Source organism: Xiphophorus couchianus, chromosome 24, assembly GCF_001444195.1.
Source record: "Xiphophorus couchianus chromosome 24, X_couchianus-1.0, whole genome shotgun sequence".
Lineage (NCBI taxonomy): Eukaryota > Metazoa > Chordata > Actinopteri > Cyprinodontiformes > Poeciliidae > Xiphophorus > Xiphophorus couchianus.
Genome location: NC_040251.1, coordinates 9316926 through 9342990, shown reverse-complemented (window position 1 = coordinate 9342990; position 26065 = coordinate 9316926). Strand labels below are relative to the sequence as shown.

The 26065-nt window shown below is 38.2% G+C and overlaps 1 protein-coding gene across 4 annotated transcripts in view; it reads left to right on the top strand.

Moving 5' to 3' along the window:
• src (v-src avian sarcoma (Schmidt-Ruppin A-2) viral oncogene homolog) overlaps positions 1-26065 on the top strand; it is a 39339-nt gene that overhangs the window by 794 nt on the left and 12480 nt on the right. For 2 of the 4 annotated variants that reach the window (XM_028011132.1, XM_028011134.1), the window contains exons 2-4: positions 24411-24645; positions 24726-24822; positions 25676-25693. In XM_028011132.1, the coding sequence (XP_027866933.1) occupies positions 24420-24645; positions 24726-24822; positions 25676-25693 (341 nt within the window). In that variant the 5' untranslated portion in view covers positions 24411-24419. The remainder of the gene's footprint in view (positions 1-24410; positions 24646-24725; positions 24823-25675; positions 25694-26065) is intronic. The other 2 variants (XM_028011135.1, XM_028011133.1) reach the window with 1 other exon arrangement.

The following is a 26065-nucleotide window of genomic DNA, read 5'->3' as shown; positions in this document are numbered from 1 at the left end:
GGATTTAGTTGGACCTAAATTAGAAGACAGGTGTGGAATCCATTCTTAGTTTCATTTTTCACTGGTCTTATTTAACCTTGACTTGTACTTGTTGCTATTTCACAGGTTTGTTTAACAAATACACTCTTTTCAAAATGTTTTTTTCTAGCCATGTGTTTCATAAACAGTGGTGTTTTCTTTTTACATTTCATCTGAAGCTGTGAATAAAAGTAGTTTCTGGAAATATATGAAACATTACAACAGCTGTTGTCATTTCCTTGGAAGTAACAGCATTTCACTATTCTAACTAGAGTTTATTCCTATAGTTTACCATCTGAATTTCATATGTTGTGTACATTATTTTTTTCAGGAATCAACTATTATTTTTCTTGAAGTTTATGTAAGTAAAGTTTTGGTTTACCAGAGTGGAAAAACTTACCTAAATTAAATTTTCTATGAAGAAACCTCACATTTCAGACCCCCCAAAGCTAAAATTGTACGGTTCTTAGTTTCACTTCATTTATTTATGTGATATGTGAAATTCAGTAGTTGTTCATTTTTGAAATAGCAGCTCTTACAAATATGTTTTGGATCTTACAGTGCATTAAATATATTGGAGTCAATTTCCAGTTTGAGCTTCTAAACAGTAACGTGTCTGTTGTAATTGTGAAATTAAATAAGAGACGCACCAAGAAGTAATTCTGCTATATTCCTTTTAAAACGACTTTGATAAGTAACCTGCAAATCAAACTAAAAACTAAACTAAAAAAACTAAAAAGAGCGATTTTTTTATTTATTTTACTGATCTGTTATTGTATCATGTGAAGGGTTATTAAATCAAACTAACAAAACTGTGTTGATGCTGTGACTGAGGAAAGAAGACTCAAAGCTAGCTATTTTCAGTTTCAGGTGTTTTAAAATGAAGTCAGCAGGATCTATTTAAAAGGAAACTGTAATTTTCTGTGACGGGTGTGTCTGCTGTTCATTTAGGCTGTAAGAGAGAGAGACAGAGAGAGCTGTTCAGCAGATAACAGGAAGGCTGAATGGAGGAAAGCATAGAGGCTTTGTGTTTTTCCTTTAAGCTTGTAGCTTTTGTCTTCCTTGTCAACTGTGCTTCGTTTAGTCATTCACTGAAAATTGATCAATCAGATTTTTTCATCTCAAGCACCATTTTTCTAGTATTATTGGTCATTATTAAAATATAATAACTGTATCTTCAAACCCATAATACACACTGCTGGGGCTCCTTAAATATGATTAAAAAGTGTATTTCAAAAAGAAGTGATATGTATTAGTCAGATTTCTCCCTAACATGCATGTATTTTAAATGCTAGAATGGCCTAAATCTCACATTTTTGCTGTTTTAAAACCTGTATTTCAGCAACGCATGAAAATTCACTGGTCATTTTTTATCAAACATTTTGTTTAACAGAAGAACTTTGATCAGAATCAGTTTTCTATATTTGTCAGCAGTCACTAAATTTTTTTTTATAAACTTTAAAAAAAATAATGTATGAAAATGTTCAGGGTTGAGATAGTAATCGGGTTGAATAAAGACAATTCTATGCTGTTGTGTACGTTTAATTTTGTTTTATATCATATATTTTTAGATCTTATTAATCTAATTCTTAAGGAGCAAACAGAATAAGCTAAAACTAAAAAAATGACATATAGGGAGATTTCTAAAATATGTGTTTCTTCTGCTGACATATATTCACTAGTCCTTTTTTAAAACAGGAGTATCAAACAAATTTTCATTTTGAGCCATATAAAGATAATGAATGTTATCAAGGGCGAGTTTTGCTGGAATGTATTGATAAAACCCATTAAGAAACTGTTGAAATATTAATGAATAGCTGCCTCTGCATTCAGCAAATTCTTTAAATTAAATAATATTGAACATCTTTTGACATTTATCACACCGTCCAGGATTTTGTGATTGTTTGTGCAATTGTTTTTTGTGATTTCTTTTTTCAATCAAAATTCTGCTCCTGCTTTAGAAATATTTAAAAATATTTTTTCACCAATTTTGCAGAAAATTTGTAATGAACTCACAATTATGCATTAGCGAGAAAAAAAAGCAAAAAGACTGGAGGCACTGATGTAATTCTGCAGTATACAGACAAAAATGCTTTGAATTGATTGATAATATTATATTTTATGACAACTTTTAACTTGAAGGTTCTATTTATGCGTCCTTCTATAGTTTATAGAGTTTAGAGGGCCACATAAAAAGCTATGGTGGGCCGGATTTGGCCCCCAGGCCTCAAGTTTGACAGAGCTCGTGCGATCGAGTGTGACTGTAGTTTAGATTAACTTGATCTGACGTATTTTCAGGGGCCCGTGCGGCGGCCCACCTTTACCTCAAGGTTAGGACGGCCGCTGGAAATGCTGACTGTTCAAGCCATGGTTTCCGTTCCCACAACCCCACACACTTTAACCGACACGCTTCAGGTTTAGCGTCTCCCACTCAGCATGGCTCAAATGTCCAAATATTGACTGTCTGTGGTGAAACTAATAATAGAAAAGACTGAATGTGCCAGAGAGAGCCTCAAACCAACCGGACCACAGCATTTTTGCCTGATCTTGAATAATAATTCAGTCAATTCCTCCTCCTGCTTACAGTATACACATCAGGCCTGAATCGATGCCAGACCACTGATCCAGGATCTGCCTTCATTACTGAAGATAATTCAAACGGGTTCAGCGTCTAGACAAGTTGTTCCTCTCAGACTCTTAAGTGGTGGCCTTCCTGTTCATAGACGACGTCAAACTGTCTGCATTTTTGCCATCCTGACATTGAAATATAACGCCTGGCATACACACACACACACACACACACACACACACTCAAAGCCTGCTGTGCCACTATATCAGCGTGTTGCCACAGCTTTTTGATCTGCCTTAAACCTAAATATTGCACATAAACCCCCAGCTTGTTTTTTTCCCTCGCACTGTAATCCGTCCTGAAATCTGAAACCGTTTTTCCAGAGACTTGTGACGAAGCGCCATTAGATGACTCTTCATGGAAATAAAAATGCTAATACTCATGATCATCAGGAGTGCATATGACTAATCCTCCAGATTCTGCCAGAAGGGGTTTTTGCTCTATTTTGTTTTCGTTTTTTAGATATTTTCCTCAAAGAATTAAAATGTTATGCAAGGAATAAAAAAGTAACACAAAAAAACAGATTTCCCTTGTTTTCAGCATTACAGAAACTGATGCTTCTGCAAACACTGACTCAACAGACCATCCCTAATTATTTCTCTCTGCTGCTATGTAATTTTTTTTCTAAATTGCTAATTGATGCCAGTTTAAGGACCTTCCTGCAGTGTTAGTGGTGCAGCCAGCTGATGCTGAGCGAGAAGCAGCTTGAAAAGGTCCGTTGCATTTCCTCAACTGTCAGACTTCGACTCCGCAGAGGGGACCTAATGCTCCCTGGAATCCCATGAATGCATCCCAGAGAAAGCCAAAGATGTTTGTGTCAGCTCCAATGAGATTGCTGGAAAGTGCCTCTTGAGGTCCAAATTCCTGCTAATTGGCAGCGTGGCCAGGCACAGGCGCCTTTGTTCGCTAATACAGGAGGTTTCTGTGTGTGTCAGGCTGATACACTGAGCCTGGCATCAATGAACTGTTTGGTTTTTTTGGGGGGGGGTTCTGAGCTTGCCGCTCCAGGAGCATCGATATCGGCTTTAGGACAGGTCACTTCCACTTTTTTAAAACTACCTTTGAACGGCTTTTCTCAGGGATTGCAAAGGAAGGATTCAGGGTGCTCCACAACTCTAGATTGCACGGATAAAGGGAATCTTTCGAGTCAAATTCAATAAGCTGCTTTTAACCGCAATGAAGCAAAAGTGTGCAGGGAAGTTAAAGAGACTGCAGTCAAGCTTGCAGCTTGATGACTTCATTTAATTTTGCGGGTGTCCCATTTCCCTTTAGGACCAGTGCAGATGCACTGACACTGAGCTGTGAAGATGTAATTTATGTAATTTAAATTTTTATGATATCATAAAGAATACACTCATGGTAAAAAGATATTGCACGCTCTTCAATTGCAGGGTTTTAGAAATGATTTAGTCTTTTACAGTTATTTCAATTTAACATGAAGTGTAGAAAAATACAGATTTATCATCATTATATATTAAATGAGGACAAAAAGGATGGCCTTTCTGCACCCAGTAGATTTAGGAGAATAAGTAGCAGCTAATTAAATAAAATAGAATAACATACTTTATCTTCCCTAGTGGGGAAATTCAAATCTCACAGTAGCAAGTTGAGGTAAGTGAGAGCATGCATATTAACGGAAAAGTAAAAAAAATCTAAAAATAAAAACAGCAAATTTACACAGTAAGATATGACTGTGCAGGTATTATAAAATATATGTTTGTCCGGATCCAATATGGACAAATCGGTCCAATATAAGTATTGAATTGTATCTAAAGTCTCAGATAAAAGGACACTGATAGACTCACTCCACATCAGCATTTCATTGGTTGATAATAAATGACTCAGTTGTTCTCACATCTATTGCTAATGTTTTCTGAGTAATATCACTTCATCAAGCCACATCCAACACTTCACACTACAAAATAAGTAATAAATGTATCGACAATATCGCACCACTAATTGTTGTCCTGTCAGGTCCTTTCACATGAGCAATCAATCTTTGCAGCTCCTCCAGACTTAACATGGAGCTGACAGTAGTTTTTGGCTATTTCTCTGCTTAATGTTGTCTTTGCCTAGTCTGCCTACCAGCAGACATCTCAGATTACAGTTTTATGAAATAAAAAAATGCTTCTTTTTGTTTTACAGTTATGTAGAACGATGTGTTGATTCATCCCAGAAAGCTCCAGTAAAACACACTGAGTTTCTAATTTAACACAACTACCCTGCAAAAACACAAAATCTTACCAGTTATTTTTAGTCCAGTTTCCAGTACAATACACATTAAATAAAACAGAAATAGCTTACAATGAACATTTCATCAATATATTTATTGTTTTATGTCAATAATTCCTTAATGATGATGGAAAAAAGTTCTATTTCCAATGATAGATTACTTCCCTAATAAGATATCTTTCTCGTGTTACTTGTAAGAAAGTTTTGTCTTGTTTTAAATGTGCTAAGATATTTACACTAGAAACTAAATAAGAATACTTGGTCCAATTTTGTGTGTTTTTGCAGTCTAAACTTGTTTAGTTTCATCATTTTGTAAAAACTAGAACGGGTTTCCACACGATGTTCTGGCAAAGTCAGCTATTTCGGGTTTAGTGTGATGAATGCTTTGGCAAGGCACTGTAAAGTTTGGCCTGAATTGGGTCATCTATGCAGTGAAGGCGGGTTTTAAAATGAGTCGACGAGTTTTCAACAATAATATGAGACTGGAAAAGTCAAACAGAAAACTTGTACATCTGGTTATTGTTGCTAACGGCGATTCAACAAGCCACTGTAGTTAGCCTGTCACGCTTGGTCTTCAGTTTTGTCTTTGTCTTTGCTTAGTAAATAAGGGCCGTTTGGATTCTGTTGTATTTTTGAACGCTTGAGGTATGTCTGTGGTGGACACCAGATTATTACGGCCAAATAAAAAAGACGTTAGGAATCTAAATATGCGGGCTCTTTCTTTTTACTATAACTGTAAATATAATCCACTGGAACAGAAACAAAAACAGCAGCTTACAAATTACAGGAAATGTGAATGAGTCTTTACTGTAGCAGCAGCTGTAGAAATTGGAGCTTGCCTTTTGTTTTACTAAAAATACATGATCCTGGTTTGGTTTCAGAGCTCAAAAGAAAGCCGCGGTGTGATTCCAGCACCGATCTCCTTCATTTCCCTGCTGACTCGGTGTAAAGGCACTCTGAACGGGGGAATGTCAGTAACGGATCGTGTATCCAAAAATGGGACATGAGATTTGCGATTGCGCCCTGCTGACTCAGGCTTTTGAATTTTTTATGTTGCAGACACAAAACGTCTGTCGCTCTGGCCCAGATTTGGTGCTAATTAGTGTCCGGCTTGGTACGCGGGCATATGGTTGAGCATGGGAATGCTGCTGCCACCTGTTCTCACATCGCTCCCGTCCTGTTGCTCTGTTTCTCTGTTTAAATTGAAGCCCCAGTCGCCTAGTTAGGCTCTTTTTCACTTCTTTGTTGCTTTGTGAGTTCTTTGCTCTACTTTTCAGTAGCAATGCTCCAATCTGATATTAATATCTGTATTGGCTTTGATATTGAAAAAAGCTTCTAGATCAGGTATTGGTGACAATGTGCCCGATTAAGATCGATGCACATTTAATTATATATTTAACAATATAGTTAGAATTCCTAATTGCACTTTCTGAACCATTTGAAAAGAAGGTTATTTGCAATGTATATTTTTACTAGGTGTGCACCGATTTCAGTTTTCTGGCCGATCTTTAAAGACCCAGATTGTGCCGATTCCAATTTTGGCTAATGCTGATTTATTTATTTTTTGTCTGAAATGTTGCTAAGTATAGCAAGAAGGTTGCTGAGTTGGCAACAGTAAGATGGCTATTGTTAACTGCAAACAAGCAGACATGACCGTGGGTCAGTCTGTCAGTCAAGCCTCTCTCACTGCAGAGCCTAAGAGGACAGTTGTTGATTTTTAGAGTTTTGCAGAACCAGATAAGATTGGAGGATAAGATCTACTTCACATGTATCAGTTGATCTCCTAAAATTAAAGAAATTGAGACTGATTTATCGGTGCACCCCTAAGTTTTACATGTTTGGCTGAGGTAGTCAACCTATTGCTTTTGTCAGTTTCAGTTTCTTTATTATTTATTTGAAATTGGCTGACTGAACAAATTAAAGGTGTGTTCTTTTTACACGTTTGGCCAGGTTTGTGAAGCTGTTGGTGCATTTAAGTGTGCTGTACTTGTGCAGAGTTATCAAATATTTTATTTTGTAACCAGGTTGCTGTGTATTGCAGACTTCTGCCCAAGTCCCTCTTGAAAATGAGATCTAGATCTCAACAGGGTTTACCTGGTTAAATAAAGAAAATAAAAAGTAATAATAATAAATACATTGTTTGTGTTTAAAAAAAGAAACGCTTTACGTAAAGTCATCACTGTTTTTTCTGTATTGAACCGGTATCGGCTGATACTAAACCTCAGATATCTGTATCTGTATTCTGAAGTTAAAAAAGTAAATCAGTGCATCCCTACTTCTCAGCGGCCTTGTTAACAGAGAGTTTCTGAATTTCACTCTGTTGGACAAAGATTTAGAGACGGTTTCCGCCCCAAAGATGACCGCTGCATAATAAAGACGGCTGAATAGTCTGGATGCATAGGCCATTCACTCTGAAATATTCCTCCAAGCTCTCAATCTCTTGACCATTTGAATGGAGCACCAGATAGTGTAGATGCAGACAAACAGAGGATGGCTTGTATCCTCCCAGGATCCCCTGGCCACTTCCTGTCCCTCTGCTCTGGGAATGGGCCAGGGTGACACAGGCCACCCATCTCCCACTCAATCCACCCACTGTTGCCTCAGTGGAAAAGCGATCCCTCTCGCCCCCTTATTCCCGTCGCACCGCGCACATCTTCTTGTGACAGGAAAAGAGTCTTTGGCTATTAGAAAAGATGCCTCTGTGTGTGCGGCTTTGTGTAGGCGCAGCTGTGCATTTAAAACGTGCCGGTCTCCATCCTCTGAGAATCACTGCAGTGTACATGGGATGGAGAGAAGGTTTTAGTGGAAATTGGGGTTCTTTTAGACTGAGCCTCCGGTCCAAATAAATCTATTTATTCCATCAATATCAGATGGGACAGAAAATGCGTCATTCCCTCTGACAGTACAGTGTAAAAATACAAAATCTTACCACATATTTTTGTCCAGTTTCTAGTGCAAATATCTTTGTATAATTGAAATAAGACAAAACAAACTTACAAGTAACTTTTCAGCAAGAAGTATGAGCTTGTTTTCAGTCAATAATTCATTAATATTCATGGGAAAAATACTAGTTTCAGTGACAGAATATTTCACTTAGAACATATCTAGTACTTTTTCATCACTGTTAAAGAATTATTTAATTAAAAACAGCTCCTATATTCTTCTGAAAAGTTACTTGTAAGTTAGTTTTGTCTTTCAAGTGTACTATGACATTTGCGCTAAAAACTAAACCAAAAAGATTATGTATTTTTGCACTGTGGGCCCAAATCTTTTAATTTTTCCAGATTTTTTTATGCTTTATGTTACCAAAAACTTTAGTTTGTGTTGCTTTTTTTAAATCAAATGTCTTCTCTTCCTTTTGCATTAGAGTGGCTTTGTGCAACGTAAAGTTTGACATCAGCAAACCACAGCATGTCTGTGTGTCAGTCCTTTTCTGGCAGCTGAAACGTTTTCAGGAAGTGGCGGCTCTGTCCTCTCTTCAGGCCGTGACCCCTGGTATCTCATCCATCCGTGCTGATGTCAGACTCCGATGAGATACAGAGCAGAGGCGTGGCCACCAACTCTCAGCTCTGCACTGATTGCCTCGCAGTCGGCGTCTGGTTCAGTGCTCCGCTGCCCCACCGACCTGCATTTGAATATTGAAATCAGGGCGCCCTGTGAACAAAGGGGTGGTTTAAATGAGATGGAGGAAATTACTGCAGTGTCGGGGGGCCTCGCCCTCCAATCTGCTATGGAAATGTCACGACAGGAAGCAGTTATGTTTTGATGATGAAGCGTGACATGGACATATTTCGTGTCTGCTTGGTTTATTTGTCTATCTCCAAGGAAGGAGGGTTTTTTGTGATCTTTTGTTTCACTTTCAGTTTAGAAACATAATATTGATCTCTAATTGCCGTTAATCTTCCTTTCCCTTTGTGATGCAGTTGGAAGCACTAATGCCTTATAGAAATAAGGTGGAGGGGTTTTTAATTCTGCACTAAGTTTGCATGTTCTCCCTGTACATGCATAGGTTTTCACTGGGTACTCCGGTTTTCTCCCACAGTCCAAAAACATGACTGGTGTCTTATTGGTTTCTTTAAATTCTTCTTAGGTAAGAGTGTGTTTTGTGTATGGTTGTTTGTCCTGTGTGCCTCTGTGTGTTTTCACACCTAAAACTAGACCAAATATGCTTAGTAAGACTTTGTGCTTTTGCACTGTAGGCCCAAATATTTTCATTTATCCAGTTTTTCTTATGTTTTCATTATTGGCATGGTCATTTAAAAAAGGTTAAACATTTCATTGTTGAGCAAATTGTGAAAAATAGTCATTTATCCAGAGTTTCAGTCCAATAGACTTGGTTTGATTGGGGACCAAAATTGCAACATTTGTTACATTTTCAGCTGGTCTGGTTCGCTTCACAAACCAAACTATTTGAGAAACTTGTTCCCTTCCTCGCCTGTGGTGGTGCTACACCAAGAACCACCAAAGGAAACAAAACAAAAACAAAAGATGTAGAATGCAACTTTCTTCTTCACAAAATGTAAGCAAGAATGGAATGGCATCAGATGTTAGAGTTTGTAGGATTTCTCTTTTTTCTTTGTTAAATTAACACCACAACCCATTTCTCTGCTTTGTTACTTAAATATGCCATGAAAATCAACTTGACCTGACTTGACTAACACTCCAGTACTTTATCTAGACCAGAGGTATGCAGCGGCAGTCCTTAAGAGCTATTGTTCTGCAACTTTTAGACGCATCCCTTCTCCAACAAACTTGAATGAAAAGGCTACATTCCATTCTTGGCAGGTCAGCATGTTCTGTAAAAACCTGGTGATTAACCCTTCATGTGATTCAGGTGTATTGGAGCAGGGATGCATCTAAAAGTTGCAGAATAGTGGAACTTGCCAGAACTGTATGATGGAAACTTTCTTTCTTGTTTTAAACCAAAAGAAGCCCAACTGAAGACGGGGCTCCTCATTACTTGAGGTGTTTTCGAAGACACAGAATGGGAGTAAGAACTGATGAGCAGGCACAATGCGACACCCTCCACACACCCTTTAATTCAATATTGATAATAAACAACGTGAGCTAGAATGTTTTCACAGCAGTTTGAACAACCACAGAGCGTGTGCCACGGCAGCGCCCGAGCAGGATGCCAACCTGGACGGACGGTTGTCTATACCTGCTTCCCCAAACGCATTTCTGCTCCGGGCTGTGGGAGCAGGAGTGAGGTTTAAACTCGCCTCATTCTCAGCCCTGCATTCCAGAGCCGTGACTGGGCCCAGCAACACCAGCGAGCCTCGGACTGCCTCAAGAACACCTGGTTCATTTTACATGCAGATGAAGTTATGTTTAGCGTATCTATATATGTATACGTCTGTCTGCGTATTTTATGTAAAGTCCCTGGGGACGGAGGGTGTTGTATTTCAGCGCTGTCGGGATTCCTCATCCTGCATGGCAGTGCCAATGAGAAGCTAAACGGTACAAGTGCTGGAAAAGCTTTAACTCACTGAAGTGTGAGGCATATTCCAGTCTCCGTGGAATCGAGCGAATCAAATGCAGCCTCTTTGAAATGTGAAGAGAAGGGGTGAATTTAAGGCTTTGCTTGTACAGCACTCCAGTTCACTGCGAGGAAGCAACACACAGCCCTGTGTGATGCTGGAAGAGATCTAAAGTGCCTTTTTGATATAGCCTGTGCCAGTTTTTTGGACCTTTTCATTTCCCTGATGCTTGAGCGTCTTTTCCCCCAGCTCATGTGATATACTGCTGACACTTGAACGGATGAAAGCCTGTTTCTTTTCCATTTTGTCTGAAAAAAAGGGATTGGAGGAAAAAAATAAGGGAAAGAGTGTAAGGATGGAGATAGACTATGAGGGACTAATCTAGGGGGTGAGGGGTCGTGGAAGGAATGGACTCAAAGCTCTTGAGGATTATCTTCTACTTCTTCTCCCTCCCCCATTTCGGAGGCTCATAACTGGAGCTGATGATTTCACGTGCTCCTAATGATCACAGATCAGGATTCGGGGAAGAAGGGATAAAAAGGTTAGGCAGGGACTCCATGCCAAAAGTAACACAACTTCAATGCTTGTCTGCAGGAATACTCACATAGTACTGCTGAGATCCCAATGCAGTACTAGGATTAGTACATGCTTCATATGTTTCTTGTCCTGAATCCAAAGTTCAGAAGATTTCATGAGTGACAGGAAAATTACACACACAATCTTACCAAGTAATTTTGCCCTAGTTTCTAGTGAAAATGTCTTAGTACACTAGAAATAAGACAAAACTAACTCACAAGTATATTTTAGCAAGATATTTTAACTAGGTTTAAGTCAGTAATTCCTTAATATTGATGAAAACGTAACTGTTCCATTGGCACATTATTTCACTTGTAATATGGGAAAAATGTCTTGCTATAAGCGAAATAACATGCCAATGGAATAAATTACTTTTTTGTGCTTTAAAAGCAGGGTAACACTTCAGAAAACATCAGAGAGTGGAAATTCTTAAATGCAAAGGAAATCTGAGTACGAATCTCCTTCTGTTGTCTGTCACAAGAATAAACCAAAGTCTGTTCTGGATGGAAGGAGAGATGGGGCTTCAAACTATATTTTTTCACAAACACAAAAAAATCCCTTTGTTGCATATAGAGATTTAACAAATCTGTGATCATTAAAGCATGATTCTCCTTTTCATGCTTGCCTCAGTCTTGTTTGTTCCTAAAGCCAGACAAAATATGAAAAATACTATTACTATTATCCAACTTTCAAATTATTTTTAAGTGGTCTCACTGGTCTATGTAAGATGATCAAATGCAGTAAAGTTGGAAACCATTGAATTATAAGCTTCAGCATGACCAGCCTTGCATCAACATTTCGTTTTCTTAGACACCACAGGGGGCGTTCATCGATCAGGTCCATTGGTTGGACCAGCAGAAAAGCAATAGAAAACTCATCTGGGGGGTAGAAATCATGTTTTCTTGTGGTAGTTCGGTTGTACTCCCTACTCCTGCTAGGCAGCAACGCAACTTATTGTTTTCAGTTTTTTCTACTTCTCATTAAAGGCAAATTGTTGGAGTTCAGCTTCATGTTTTGACTCTTCTGTAAAAATAAAGGTTTATTGATTTTACCAACTGAATTTCATCAGGAATGAAATACCATACTACTATGTCTTTCAACTGATTTCCTCAATTCAGTTTTGAATGAAAACCCACTGCTGTTGTGATGTAATTGATCTAATTTACCTCCAACCTCTGACAAGTGCCAATTTCCAGATGACATGCGAACAGGAGCTCAACCATGACACATAAACGGTAGACATAAACCAACCTCGCTTGTATGTCTCATCTGTTGCTCGACCAGTTATCACCCAGCCTTGAAATCTGCTTCACGGGATCTGGGATTGTTCTGGATAAGGGCGGTTACCTGTTTAACTGAAGTGGTGATGTAATCCTTAAAAACCCTAATTTTGAGGTGTTAAAATCAGAAACATGAAGAGTGACGTTTTGAGCATGTTGACCTACTCAGCATAATGGAATGGGTGGGAAAGATAAAGAAAAAGTGTAGCCCAGAAGCCATTGGAAGCCGTTGGAATAATTTTTGTTTGGAGCTGATGCAGGTGGACATTTTCTGCAATTTTGTACTTTTGAGTTTTGTCAATAACTATTTTGTGTCGTATTAAATGGAAAATGTTAGATAAACCACAACGTAATCTTATTTTATAGGTCCTTCATTCACTTTTGTTTTAAAATTATAGTAAGTTGGGCCACAAACATCACTTTGGTATATCTATTGATTAACCTTGATTAAATACAGCCAATATTTTCCAAGTAAGTTCTTGTTTTTATTGTTGGGAGCAGATTAAAAGCAATTTCTCTCAGTTATACATCTTTACTTAAGGCAGACATCTTAAACTCTTCAATAATTTGTTATTTTCCACATTGTTTCATTGAAATATAGCATTTCTTGGATCATTTGATTACAGTACAATAATTTTGTATTTTTAAAAAAGGTCTCACAGCCTCTCATTACTTTCAACGTGCCGATTTTGACTAAATGTTTGGTCACATGCTCAGCAGAAAGCGACACCACCCTTCATCTGAAATGGCCCAGATATTTTCTTTCTGAGCCTCAATCCCAAAATAATTTGATACATGTCACACTCAGATTAGGAGCAGGGGATGACAGAAAATCTGTGAACCTGCAGTGGATGCCAGAAGCATTTTTTTGGATGAGAACAAAAAAAACTCCCAGTTAGCCCTGGGTTTAGGATACCGCATCCAGCTACTTGGCTTGTCAAATTATTTTAATGCTTGCTTCACTGTGGCGTTTGGCAAACAAAAGGTGATTAAGAAAAATCTCTGGATCACTTTTGTTTGCTGGTTATCGCTGCATAGAAATATACTGTGCACACAAGCTTCCACACAGTGAAAGGGATAGGAGCTCAAAGACCCTCATCTTGTTGTAGAAGCCAAAGATCCTCAGGGTCCGTAAAGTAAATGAGTAAACATGATGTGATTTTTAAAAATTGGAAACTCCCTTTGACCTATCAGAAAATATTTGCAGGTGATTTCACCTTGCCTCCGTTTCTCTGTCCATTCCCCCTCCGTCTCTGTTCCTGTATGCCTCTAGGAAGTGTCAAACGTCCCACATATTTCACAAAGCCTCAACTAATCTTGCCTTTTTCTTCATCAGATCGGTATGCAGTGCTCTCTGAGAGTTTTGGCCCAGAAAGTGTGGAGGGGTGTGTGGGGGCGTGTGTGTGTGTGTGGCTATCTTACATCTGTGCAATTTGTTGGTTTGTGGAATGCTTGGAATCACCTCCATGGCAACAGCGGGACCGTGCGAGTGCGTGTGTGTGCCGCAGCAAATATTGACTTCACCTCCTCCCCATCTTTGTGCTGCCAGTGTTCAGCCTTTACACACACTTCATCCAGGATCCAGTCCTGGAACTGGGGGGAGGTGTTTACCTGTAGTCCTCCAAACATGGAGGAACTTTCTGATTCTTCTTCCATTATTTGCTTTTTGCTGTGTTACATCATCTTCATAACATTCTGATACTCAGTGTTAGAAACAATTTACTTAACAGAGTTGTTGATTCAGATTGTAGCATTTTTATTGCCCTGTATTTTAGGGTGTTTTCACTCCTGACAGTCCAGTAGACTCAACATTTATTAAATTTTCAGCTGGTGTGGTTTGCTTTTACACTTTCAAACAATTCAAGTGAATGTATAATTAATTTATAATTTATAAGCATCAGAGTTTGACTGCGCATTCACGCCTCCCCAAATGAACCGGACTTTCAAGACAAATTGAGTTTGATTCAAGCAGACTAAACATGACAAGAAGATTATCAAACAAATGTTGGTATTAAATGAAGAGGAAATAAATAAAAACAAGAGTTATTAAATGATTGCAATCAAAACTAACTCTGCCCTATCTTAAGAATCTATTAAACTTTAGAACCAGTTTCTCCAGCAACAACAGCCCTGAAGTGTTACTGGTAATCTGTCTTCTACGTCGCAGAGAAGGAATTTGAGTCCCATTCTTAGTTTCACTATTATTTCAATTCAATGAATGGTTTTCAGGCATGAATGGCTTGTTGAAGGCCACACCACATCATCTCGGTTGAATTTCTACCCGAATTATACCAAAATTTTAATTTTGTCTTTTCGTAGCCATTCATGGGTGGACTTACTGGTAAGTTTGAAATCACTGAACCACACCAGATCCTTAAGGATTTTCTGGTAGACAGCAGAACGTATTTGTAAATCAATTACAGCAAGTTCTCTAGATCTTGAAGGATTAGAGTAGTAAATAAGTAAAGCTTATTTATAAAATGTTCAGACATAAAAGTCACAAAGTGTTGCACATCACATATATAAAAACATAGAAGTCTGGGAGAACAAAACAGTTTTTTGTTTAAAAAAAACAGAAGCAGCAAAATGAAGCTGTAAGACTAAAATGATCCTACAGTTTTGGAGCCACTGACTGAAAGGCCCTTAATTTTTAACTAAGAACAACCAGGAGATTCTGCGGTTGCAAAATGTTTGGTTAAAAACTGACACAAATAAGATGTACCTAAAAGTCTGACTGTTGCATTCAGAATAGCTCGTAGACATAAGAAATTATAATTAGGAGTTGAGTGTAACTCTTTGATTTTACACTGGGCAAAAGGAGGAAACTTTCTGACTGGTTTTAAGATGCAGTTGCCTGGCAGCTAATAACTCAAAGTCTCTCTTTTATTTGGGTTTAAAACCAGAAAATTACTGGAAAGAAATCCACTAATCTGAGATAAACATTGTACAAAGATGAACAGCTTAACCACCTGGTGTGGTTTAAAATTAAGATACAATTGGATGTCAGGATAAATGTGATAAGAAATATCATTAAAACATTAGTAATGTTAGCAAATTGAGGAATGTAAAAAGAAATTCATAATGGGCCCAGAACCAACCCCTGTGGAACTCCACAGATTAGAGGAGCAGAGGCTCAGGTCTGTCTTGTTGCAGAATTTGTCAGTTGCATGAGAAGATAACCAGTCCAATGCAGAGGCAGAAATACCAACAATACTGAACATTTTACATCAGCATCTATTAATGGTTCCTTCTGATATTTATTAAAGAAGTCTCATTGGAATGCTGCTTTAGAAAGACAGACTGAAAAAGCGAATCAGAGATCCGTAACTGAGTCAGCCAGAATCTGTGATGAGTTTCTACAACTTCATCGAGTATTTTACTCAGAAAATCCAGCTTGGAGATGGCACTGAAGTTGCAAATCACACCAGCATCAAAATTATGTTTCTTCAAACTCTTCAAAAAACAGGAGTTGAGTTCTTGTGTCCTATTTCAAGTCTTAAGCAGGAGTCTTAATTCTGAAGGTCAGACAGTAATCATGTGGAAATCAAGTGAAATTAAGCCAGTTAATTAAAATAATCACAATTAATGCATAGTTTGAGTTGACATAGGACTTTGTTGGTTTACATAAAAATTCCTTTAATAGAAAAAATCCTCAAGTGATTGATTTTCTACCACAGAGTAAAAGCAGAAGGGATTCTCTTCTACAGGACTCTATGAATCCAAATAGGAACTGTGGAAAGGTGGTGCTCTTGTGAAAACTCAACTAAACATCTTTTTGTTTGCCATTGTTAAGAAACCAGGTGAAAAACCCTGTGTTTGCTTAGAACCAGGAACTAACCCACCCAAACAGTTGTTCACGCTTCAGATCATTACATGCGTATGCTGAGGCTTGCGGCAGCTGCTGTCGTTCGCCACAGTTGGACTGGTCTTCCCCGTCTTGCCTTTTCAGCATCCGTGTTGCTTAATGGGCCACAGATGGAATTTCATTGCTGCGTTTGGTGAACACGATTAGGGAATAGATGTTGGTAATCTGGACAGAACTAGCAGGGTTGGATTATGGTACAATTGGCGGCAAGTGACGCAGGAGCCAAAGCCTTTCCGCTCCGTCCTCCCCTTGTAATAATCACATAGGGGGCATTAAAATGACAGAAGACATCCATCAGGCTGCCTTCACACTCGCACGGATGTTTTCCACACAGGGCAAACTCTCTGTACATGCATGCAGACTCTCTGATCCCTTGTACATGTTCTCTGACAAATCACATTTATCACCAATACTACAACCGATTTCAAATAAGTACAGTGTGTCTCCCAATATGTTCTCCACTACATGGGAACAATGTGTTATGCATGCGCAATCTTAAACGCCCGATGTCTGCTGATGCAAATGCAATAAAAACACGATAGTATCTTCCTGTGGTCTGGCAGCTGCTGTTCGCTGAGCTCACTTATGTGGACTTGGTTGACATCCATCTGGCTCTGATGTGCTCTATGTGACATGTCCAGAGTAGTGGTCACATTAAGAATCAGGTCGTTTTGCTTTTAGCCGGCGCTCTGGACTAAAATGACCCCCTTTAAACTGCTCCAGCCACTAATGTCAGGATCTGTTGAACTCATGAAAGACTGCAAGACATCTCAGACTATGAAACTTGAGTATTTATTAGGTTACAAAAGCCTGAATATATTACCAGAGATAAGTGCTATCCAATTGCATAAGAAATCAGTGCCTTAAAGGCATCTATAGTCTTCTCAAACTCATATATTTGATGGTGCTCCTGTTTCAGTACACATAATTTGTGTCAAATTCCAGTTTTAAAGCCTTGCAAAGTGCCATTTTAAACATGTCTTAACTTTTACCACCTGATGTGATGATTGCAGCTGTGGTTTTGCGCAACACCACCAGCATGAGACGGAAACATATCTACAGCGGAGTACTACCTTTGGAATACCAAAATATATATATATATATATATTTGTTATGATATACTAAATCAGTACAGTAGCCCTGCAGTATTCAGTGGAGGTTATGGACCACAGCTATCCACGAATACTTGAGACACCGTCTTAAAACACTTATAACAGCCTATTTTAATAGTTCAAACACAAAATATATTTTAATATGCATTATTATGCACAGTGGAAACCACCTTAGCACTGCTGCAGAAGCTGCTATTGTCTTGTATAGAATATATTCAAAAATAGTACAAATTAACTGTTTACATTTTCTAACAAGTAAGAATCCAATTGTAGCCCAATTATACCGGTCTGAAGTAGGTAAAAGCCCCTGAGTTCATTAAACCCATTAAATTACAAATAATAACACTCTCGTGTTTAACCCTTTGCTAAGTTTCACTTTAGAGTAATAATACACCAGTACTTTTCTATTCTTTTCACCCAATAATATAGCTTTGAGCAAAAATAATATTCTCCAAATACTATTCTACAAGAAATCAAACACACACCTGTAAGAGATTTTGAACATTTAATGAACACAATAATAAATTCACAGAAATGGTAAATGTTTCAGTCTTTTGGTTTCACAAAACCTATGTTAATTAATGTGGGCCCACACTTCAATGTTCACCTAAGCCGGCAATAATTAACTAAAATATAATTCCCAAAAAAAAAAAAAAAAAAAACCGTTGCAGGCCTGATGTGATGACGAAGCGTGGAATTTGGTACCTTGCTCCAAAGGAAAATCTTGAACCTTCTTGGAATTTCACCTGTCCTTAGTCCCAGTTGGCAAGATGTCTTCAGCTCCTTCACCAGTCCCTCGGTCCACAGGATTCAGGAAACAGCAGGAAAATCCAGCACAGCCACAAAACTCTCAGTGTAAGCTCATCTCCCTGCACTAAGCTCAACTCTGGAACGCTCCCACGACGGAAACTTTAGTTAAGTCTTCTGTTAGCTGAGTTAGCTCACAGTACTCAATGTCCATTCACTGTGCTAATGAATGCTAATGCGTTAGCGAGCATTACATATGACTTTCCACCTACTGTACAGTGAATTCCGGTCTGAAATTATCACAGTAGCTGCAAACAGCAGTATAGAGTCAATATCTATTAACAGACTGTCGAGTTGAAAGCCTAAATATCTGCTAAAACACTCGTTTATTAATAACTCCGCCACGTTTTTTCAGCGCGGTTCACCTCTCATTTCTTCTTTTACTTCCTGTCTCTCCTTGACCCCCAGCCAACCACGGACCAGTGAAGTTGCTTTGTTCTACCCCACTTCCTCTTACAAACATAAGCCCTTCAAAATAAAATATGGTGAAGCTTACTTTCCTATAAAACGGTTTTAAATACATTTCTTTTTGTTAACACTTATTTATAACAATTTTAACATATTTAAGCAAACATGCTTAACACATTCTAACTTATTATTCCTTCCATGAACTTAACTCAATACAAAATGCCCTTATTTTGGACTGGCTTACACAATAAATGGGAAATTTGCTTTAAGCAAATTGTTAGACATTTGATCATTACATGCATTACATGTCAAGTCATAAGCAATAACTTATCAATGTACAGGAAAGCATTTTGTTTCAACGCTGTATTTAAATAACGCTCCAGCACCATCTTACTACACTGCAACATTCAAAATGATCTCCAGCTAAGTCAGGCTGCAATAGAGTTTTGGAAACTTTTGCTACACATGAAAAACCCTGCAACCAAATAATACAATTACCGAATCTCACGTACATTGTTGAGACGCTTAACTCACCTCAATATGTTGGATGCTTGAAACTTAAAGAAACTGACAACATGCTTTCTAATTATGCAGAGTCTACATTTACACAAGACCGCAGTCTGGTATTTTCAAATGTTGCTTGGGTAAACGTTACATGTTTGAATCAGTTGTAGTTGTCATGCCAGGCCACCGTACAGTGCTGTGATTTTAGCATCTCTTCACTGCAAAAGCATAGTCTTACCAAGTAATTTTGGTCTAATTTCTAGTGCAAAGGACCAGCATTGAAATAAGACTAAACTAACTTAGAAGTAACTTTTCAGCAAGTAATAAGAACTTGTTTTAAGTCAGTAATTCTTTAAAATTTATGAAAAAGTTCTAGTTCCTTTGGCAAATTTTTTAAAAGTTATAACGACATTTTTCCGATGTCTTGAAATAAAAAAGTTTTTCTCTTAGACCAAGCCTCAAGAAGTGTCACTCTGATGACTGGAGATGTGTAAATGTAAATATTACAGTTTTATTGAAAACTGTAATAAATAATTGTACTTAATATGTATTTAGAGGGCTTGAAATTTCATCTCAGATTATCAAATATGTTCTTATAAATAATAAGAAAAAAATTAATGAATTTCCACACTTTTGATGCCAATAAGCATATACTATTCAGAACAAGAGTGCATCAAAGACCAGACCTTCATTTTGTCATGTTTTTCACTAAAATACAGTTTTAAATGCAGTTTTAAATGTAAAATTACCCCTTTTCCGTACTGCATTATAGTCTGCAAACATCTCATTAAAACTGCATACACAACACCCTGAAGAAAAAAAATCCTTAATATGTTGTTTTTAACTGTTCTCAGGTTCATAATCCTCCACAAAAGATGAAAAGATTTTCTAAGGGGTCTAAATCACAATTTACTACATAACAAAAGCTGTCCTGTGTAAAAATAGTCCTTTGTCACAATCTTGTTCGCTTATTCATAATCCTGTTAACGACTGAAGGACACCCGATCCTCTTCTTATATTTCAATAATAGGTTACTATTCAGAAACTGTGATTGTTTTCACATGAAAACACCGATAAGCAGCATGGCATGTAGAGAAACAGCCCTGGCAGCAACGTTAAAAGACTATTCCCATTTCCCAAAAGCTCAAGAGACATGAATGATTTGGAATTCATTGCCAGTTCTTCTGCATAATTAAGCTAATCGTAACCCTTCCACCCTCCCATCCAGCTACATCCCCTAGAAATGCCCATGGGATTTTCATGCTGCTGCTTTTTTACAGTAACTCAGTCCTGTGAGCTCAGAATTTACCTCTTATTATCATTAACTCTGTAGATAATAATACCTCTCTAGATACTTTGGTCTATGACATGAACCTAGACTGCTGATTTTTATTTTTTTCTTATTCCCTCCCCGCCGTCCAGACATATTTCCATTCAGCCAGCAAGCCACAGGCCCATTTCTGTGCAGCCTGCTGAGAGCCGACAAAAGATGGCTTTGTTGGAAACGGAGAGCGAAGAAAGACCAAAGATTCACTTAACGCTCTGTTCATGTTTTACTTGATCTGGTCCTTGCATGGAGTCTTGGCCTTTTGGGTAAAGCAAATGATTCTCTACTCTTTTTATTTCTTTTTTCACATCAGATTTGGTTTTGCTGTTTTAATCCCAAAGGTATATCCACCAGCACATCTCCATAATGTGACTTTAAGCACCATTTGAGGACTATTAAGGTGACAACCCCCGAGTGAAAGCTGTGCCTGTGAGGAATGGTCGTGGCTTTCTAATAATTGACAGCTCCAGAGGAGAGGAGAGAAGTGGTTCACCCGCTCTGCTATGCATCGGACGATTCTGCTTGGGGAGAGTGCAAAAACACACAAAGAGCAGCTCTCTGAACCACCCGATATCTTTGTGTCTGCTCTCTTAATGTTAACCTGTTAACCCTCACCCCTCTTTTTTGCAGACATGCCCAAAGGGGATATAAATATCTACTGTCCTGCCTCATCAACTCCTCAACCTTTCCTTGTCATGTTCCCCCCTCACTGCAGTCAACCCAAACACCTTTGTTGCTTTCGTTTCTTTCGTTGCTTTTCTCATATGCAGTTCTTTACAAAACCATTTGTAGTCCTGTGTGTGTGTGTGTTTTTTTTTGTTTGTCTTTTCTCTTTTGTTTTTATATTACAAGAAGCCACAATGTATTTCACTGGAGTTAAGTACACAAAGAAGTTCATAGATGTGAAATGAAAAGAGAAGATGGAGTTAATGCTGCATTTCAGTTACCTATGAAGTCAAAACTCAGAGTTCAGTTTGACGACACACTAACAGCATTCTGGTTGACAAAGTTGGAGAAGTTGGGATTTCAATATGGCGCCATGTTGAAATGATAAGTTGGCCTTACAAGTTGTAACTAGGGGTAGTGTGAGTTTCTCCCAATTTATGAGTGGGAAATTGAAACTGCTGAGGGTGTTCCAGTTGATTTTTCCAATGAGGAAGTTGGAATTTCCCAGTTCTGACTACAAATGAAATGCACCACAATGCTTGGCTAACATGGGGGGAAACCTTAGAAGTTGCAAAAGACTTGAGAGTGGAGCACAGGTTCACCATCCGGCTATACAATCACCTTAAACATAGAGCCAAACTACAATTGAATCAAAGATCATGACATTTTTAAACTGAAGTTAAATGATAATCTCTATCTGTTCTAAATAAGCATGAGATATTCTACAAAGCTGGTAGAGAGAAAAAGATAAGAGGTGGTTCTTCAAAGTGTTAACACAGGGGGGTTGAAAACAAATGCACAACACACTTCTTTGAACAAAAATGTTGAAAATCATGCATCTTTATTCGTCCCACTTCCCAGTTATCCCCCACTTTGTTTTACACTCTATGCACTTACACATTGCATCACTTTACCTTATATTACCCATGCAGTCATTTCCTCAGCAGACCATTATAAAAAAGGAGTTGCAGTTATGAGTAACCATTCGCGACTGAAAAGAAGCAGTGACAGATTCATCTGTTTTGCTTTGCCTTTTATAGCCAGATATTTTCCACCATATGTCATAAGTCCGTCGCCCTGAGTGATTTAATCTCAGCCAGACAGAGTAATGTTGTTTCTCTCATTTAGATGCAGAACCTTTGCTTGTAAACTCATGAGTCCGAAGACACCATTTGTGTATTGGAAAATGCATTTCTCCATAAGCAACAAGAGCTGTGCAGCAGATGTGAGCAGAAAGCTGGGCTGCTTGACATGACACACATTAACCTTTATCTTCATCAGCTTATCAGGACTCTCCAAGCCCCTCCACAGTCACAATACATTTATTTTCTTTAAATTAGCACTAACAAGTAGAAACCCCAAGGCTATCTCTATTTAAATAGAAGTCAGTGCATTCCCTAAATTAGCGTAGGCTTACTGCATTGTTTTCATTGTAATGAGAAAAGCTTTAAAAATGGGCAAAAAAAAGCAATACAGTCCAAATCTACTGAATCCAGAACACCTACAAAGGCCATTAGTGATTCATCATCCATTAGCAACTGAAGAGCTGCTATTAAGAAAAAGGCATAATGTTTCAAGTGTTTTTTTTTGTCTAATTGGTAATTCACTGTTAAGTTAAATACGGGTCATCTTAGAATTAGGTCTCCTTCTCTTCTGAGCTTTAGGGAGCGTGTAGCTTGGTGAATTCTGGTCATAGCGAGAAAAAAAACAACACACATTAAAATGAGAAGGAGTTTATAAGATGAAAACAAAGAAGTCGATGCCACTGAATGCTTCAGAAGCTCAGAGGCATTGCCGAAAACACAAGACATCCAGACTCTGATAAAAGGTTCTGAGATAACGCTTCTCTGATTTTGCTTCAAAACTCCTATTGACAGAGCAAAATAAAATGGAAATATCTTTATTTTTGTTTTTATTTATTTTGTCTACATAGCTAAATTTGGTGAAAACTAATCTTACTATGTCAGTTTAAACGCAAAAAGTAAACTTGTCATCTCTTGTATATGTTTAGCTTTCAAATATAATAGTGAAAATGTTGGAAATGTGACTTTTTTTAGCTTCCCATCAAATCACATCTTGAACATATATTTTGAAACTGAGGCATAATTAGCATAATTTGATGACAAAAAATACCTTTCAACCATATTTAGACATGAATTGACATCATACCCATTGTCTTCCAAATTCAGTCTGGAGTAACAAGTCTACTAATCCTGGGTAATCCCTAGACATTCCCAGGGCATGAGCAAAATATTGTTCATTCAGCATGCTCTGCTGGATGATCTTTGCAATTTCCATCCAGGAGTTTTTATCCATTTGACAATTTTTGTGGGTATTTTGCAAAATAAATCTTACAAATGTACGGTATTCCCCTCCATGTCAGATAAACACTCCTCAAAAATATTTGTGTCGCCAGAGTGGATACAAAAACAGGACAGTGGAAGCGGACTGGTTGAAACAACATATAAATATCATACAACACACTGCTTAGAGTTCTGTGGAAGACAGTTCAACAAAGTGTTGAGAAGGGGACACCCTGTAGGCATATTGTTTGACACGTATCTTTGAACAAAACGGCACAATTTTTATTACGCAACTTTGTGAATGAGGACCGATTTCAGTGCTTCAGAAGCATGGGCGAGCCTTAAGGCTGAGTCGCACCACTGCAGAGGAAGCTAATTGTAGCTGCTTCTATCCAGGATCTCACTTTTTGGGGTCACAATCCTAGTCGAGGGTTGGAGCATAGAAGTAATGATAAATCAAAAGCTTTACGTTTTGGCTCTTCTTTTTCCTTATTATGGCACTCTTGAGAATTGTCCATGTTACTGCAGAGGCTCAACCCATATATCAACGCTTTACTCTTCTGTCATTCATAAACAACACACCAAGATACTTGAAATCCTTCACTTAGGATCTCAGGACTTAAGGTGCAGATTTCCTCTAATGCAGGATGTCTTTATGTGAAGATCTTTTAACAATTTCACATTTTTAGTCTTTTTGGGTATATATGTTGTTTTAGGGAATCCCTGAGTCAAGTAAGAAGAAAATGAACGTAGCAACAGTTCCTTTGACTGCACATCTATGTATATGCGACTTTCAGAGATCTGCGCTTGCAGTTAGTTGTCTATGGCAAATATTGTCTGTGTGTTTGCTCTGCTGGTTGGAGTGGAACGAGGGGGATTTCATATTTGTCTTGAAACCAAAGAGTGGCAGCTGCTCTTCAGTCTGTGGGGAAAGTTTTATGATAGTGTTGTGTGTGTGGGGGGGGGGGGGGGGGGGGGGGGTTGCTTGGAGGTGTGTGTGTCTTTGTGGATAAAATGGGAGATTCCAGACCCTCTCTCAAGTCTGTGTCTGGCTTTGTGGTGGTCAGAAGACCTTAAATGGGTTATATGAACAGTCCGACAAGAAAGCTAGACTGTTTGATGCCAAATTATGTGTAATTTTTACTTTACAGTACATTTTATAGCTGTTTATAGCCTTCTCACTGAGTCTTTCATGCTCTGCAGGTCTTGGCCATGGGGGGATCCAAGAGTAAGCCCAAAGACGTTGCCCAGCGAAACCGCAGCCTCGACAGTAACATCAGCTCAGGGGGAGGGGCTGGCAGTCTCCACCACAATTCGGCTCAACAGTCAGCGACACCCAACCGCAGCACAATTGTGGACACAGATCCACAATTAATGAGCAATAATGCCGGACTCGTTCTGTTTGGAGGTGTGGACAATAACAGAATAACTCCAACAGGTGAGACGTCTTAGACTTTGGTACTTTAAGCCATCATTTAGCACTTTAATTAAAGCCCAATTATCTGTTTTTTGCATAAGGTGTGACGGCATTTGTGGCCTTGTACGACTACGAGTCTCGAACAGAGACAGATCTGTCTTTCAAGAAGGGGGAGCGTCTCCAGATACTAAATAACACGTAAGAAACACAAATAAAACATTAACAATACATTATGACCTTACTGCATTCTTACTCTTTTTCCCTTTTAAATCCCTCCACAAAGCTTTCAATTATATTAGATTAAAACATTTCCCATGCTATTTTCATAAGATTTCAGACTATCTAGTCTAGTGCCTTGGCACACCTTTGCAATGACATAGTGATTGTGAAATGATACATGAAATATCGTTTATTATTCCTAAGAGCTGGGCATTCAGCAAGACCTTCTTATTTACTGAGTGGAGTGCTAAAGGGGAGGGTCATGCTTGTTTTTTCACTTGTGAATTATCAATAGAGGTGCAGTGAACCATATACAGTGTACACAGTCCTGTTCACCCAATAAATTGCTGACCTAGAAGGCAGAAGCTTTGAACAATAGTGGATTATAGCTGCGTCTGGCGCCTTGAACCAAAACTGGAACTGGATCATCGAGTTTGAGTTCACAGAATAACTCTTAATTATTAGATTAGTTAGCAACTTTTTAAAGAAAAAAAATTATGTTCAAATATCTAGTTTTCTATTTAGATTTGTTATTACTACTTACAAGTCCTGAAATTTGAGTTTGCAAAAGTTTGGAATCTGTAAAAGTTTGGAAAGCCTTCAGGAGGCATCCAGAAGCTTTATTTAAAAAAAATAATAATAATAATAATAAAAATAATACTTCTGCATTTTCTCCTTCAGTCCTGATTATTCAGTAGGGAAAGTGTTTGATACTTCACACTGATCTGTGATTGTAGCCTTGCTGCTCCTAACTTGCTCTAATTTTTTCCACTTTTTTCCCCTTCATGTTTTTTTTCTCATTTTTGCATCATCAACCATTATTTGTTTGTAGGAGGAAGATAAACTGCAGGTTTGTTAAGCTTTTTGAATTTACACTGAACGTCTGACCTCGTTCGTTTTTCACATAGACCACATCCTGTGTAATACCACTTCATCACATAACTCTGTCCTTGGCCCAGAAACTCTTGTTACAGTAATCCAGGGGAGCTGATGCAAAGCCTTGCAGCACTATCACTGCTGTAGGTCAGCTAGAGGTAATGAGAGTGAACCTTGTTTTGCCCCAAATTCTCTAAGTAAAGATATTGCTGCAAAGCTGCAGCAACCCAGTCTCTGACAAATCATACAGCAACTGCATCATCCTCTATTTCATACCCACATGAATGCATGACTGTATGATTTTATGGCTTCAAACTAGTGTTTGTTTTTAATTTAACAGTAGAGC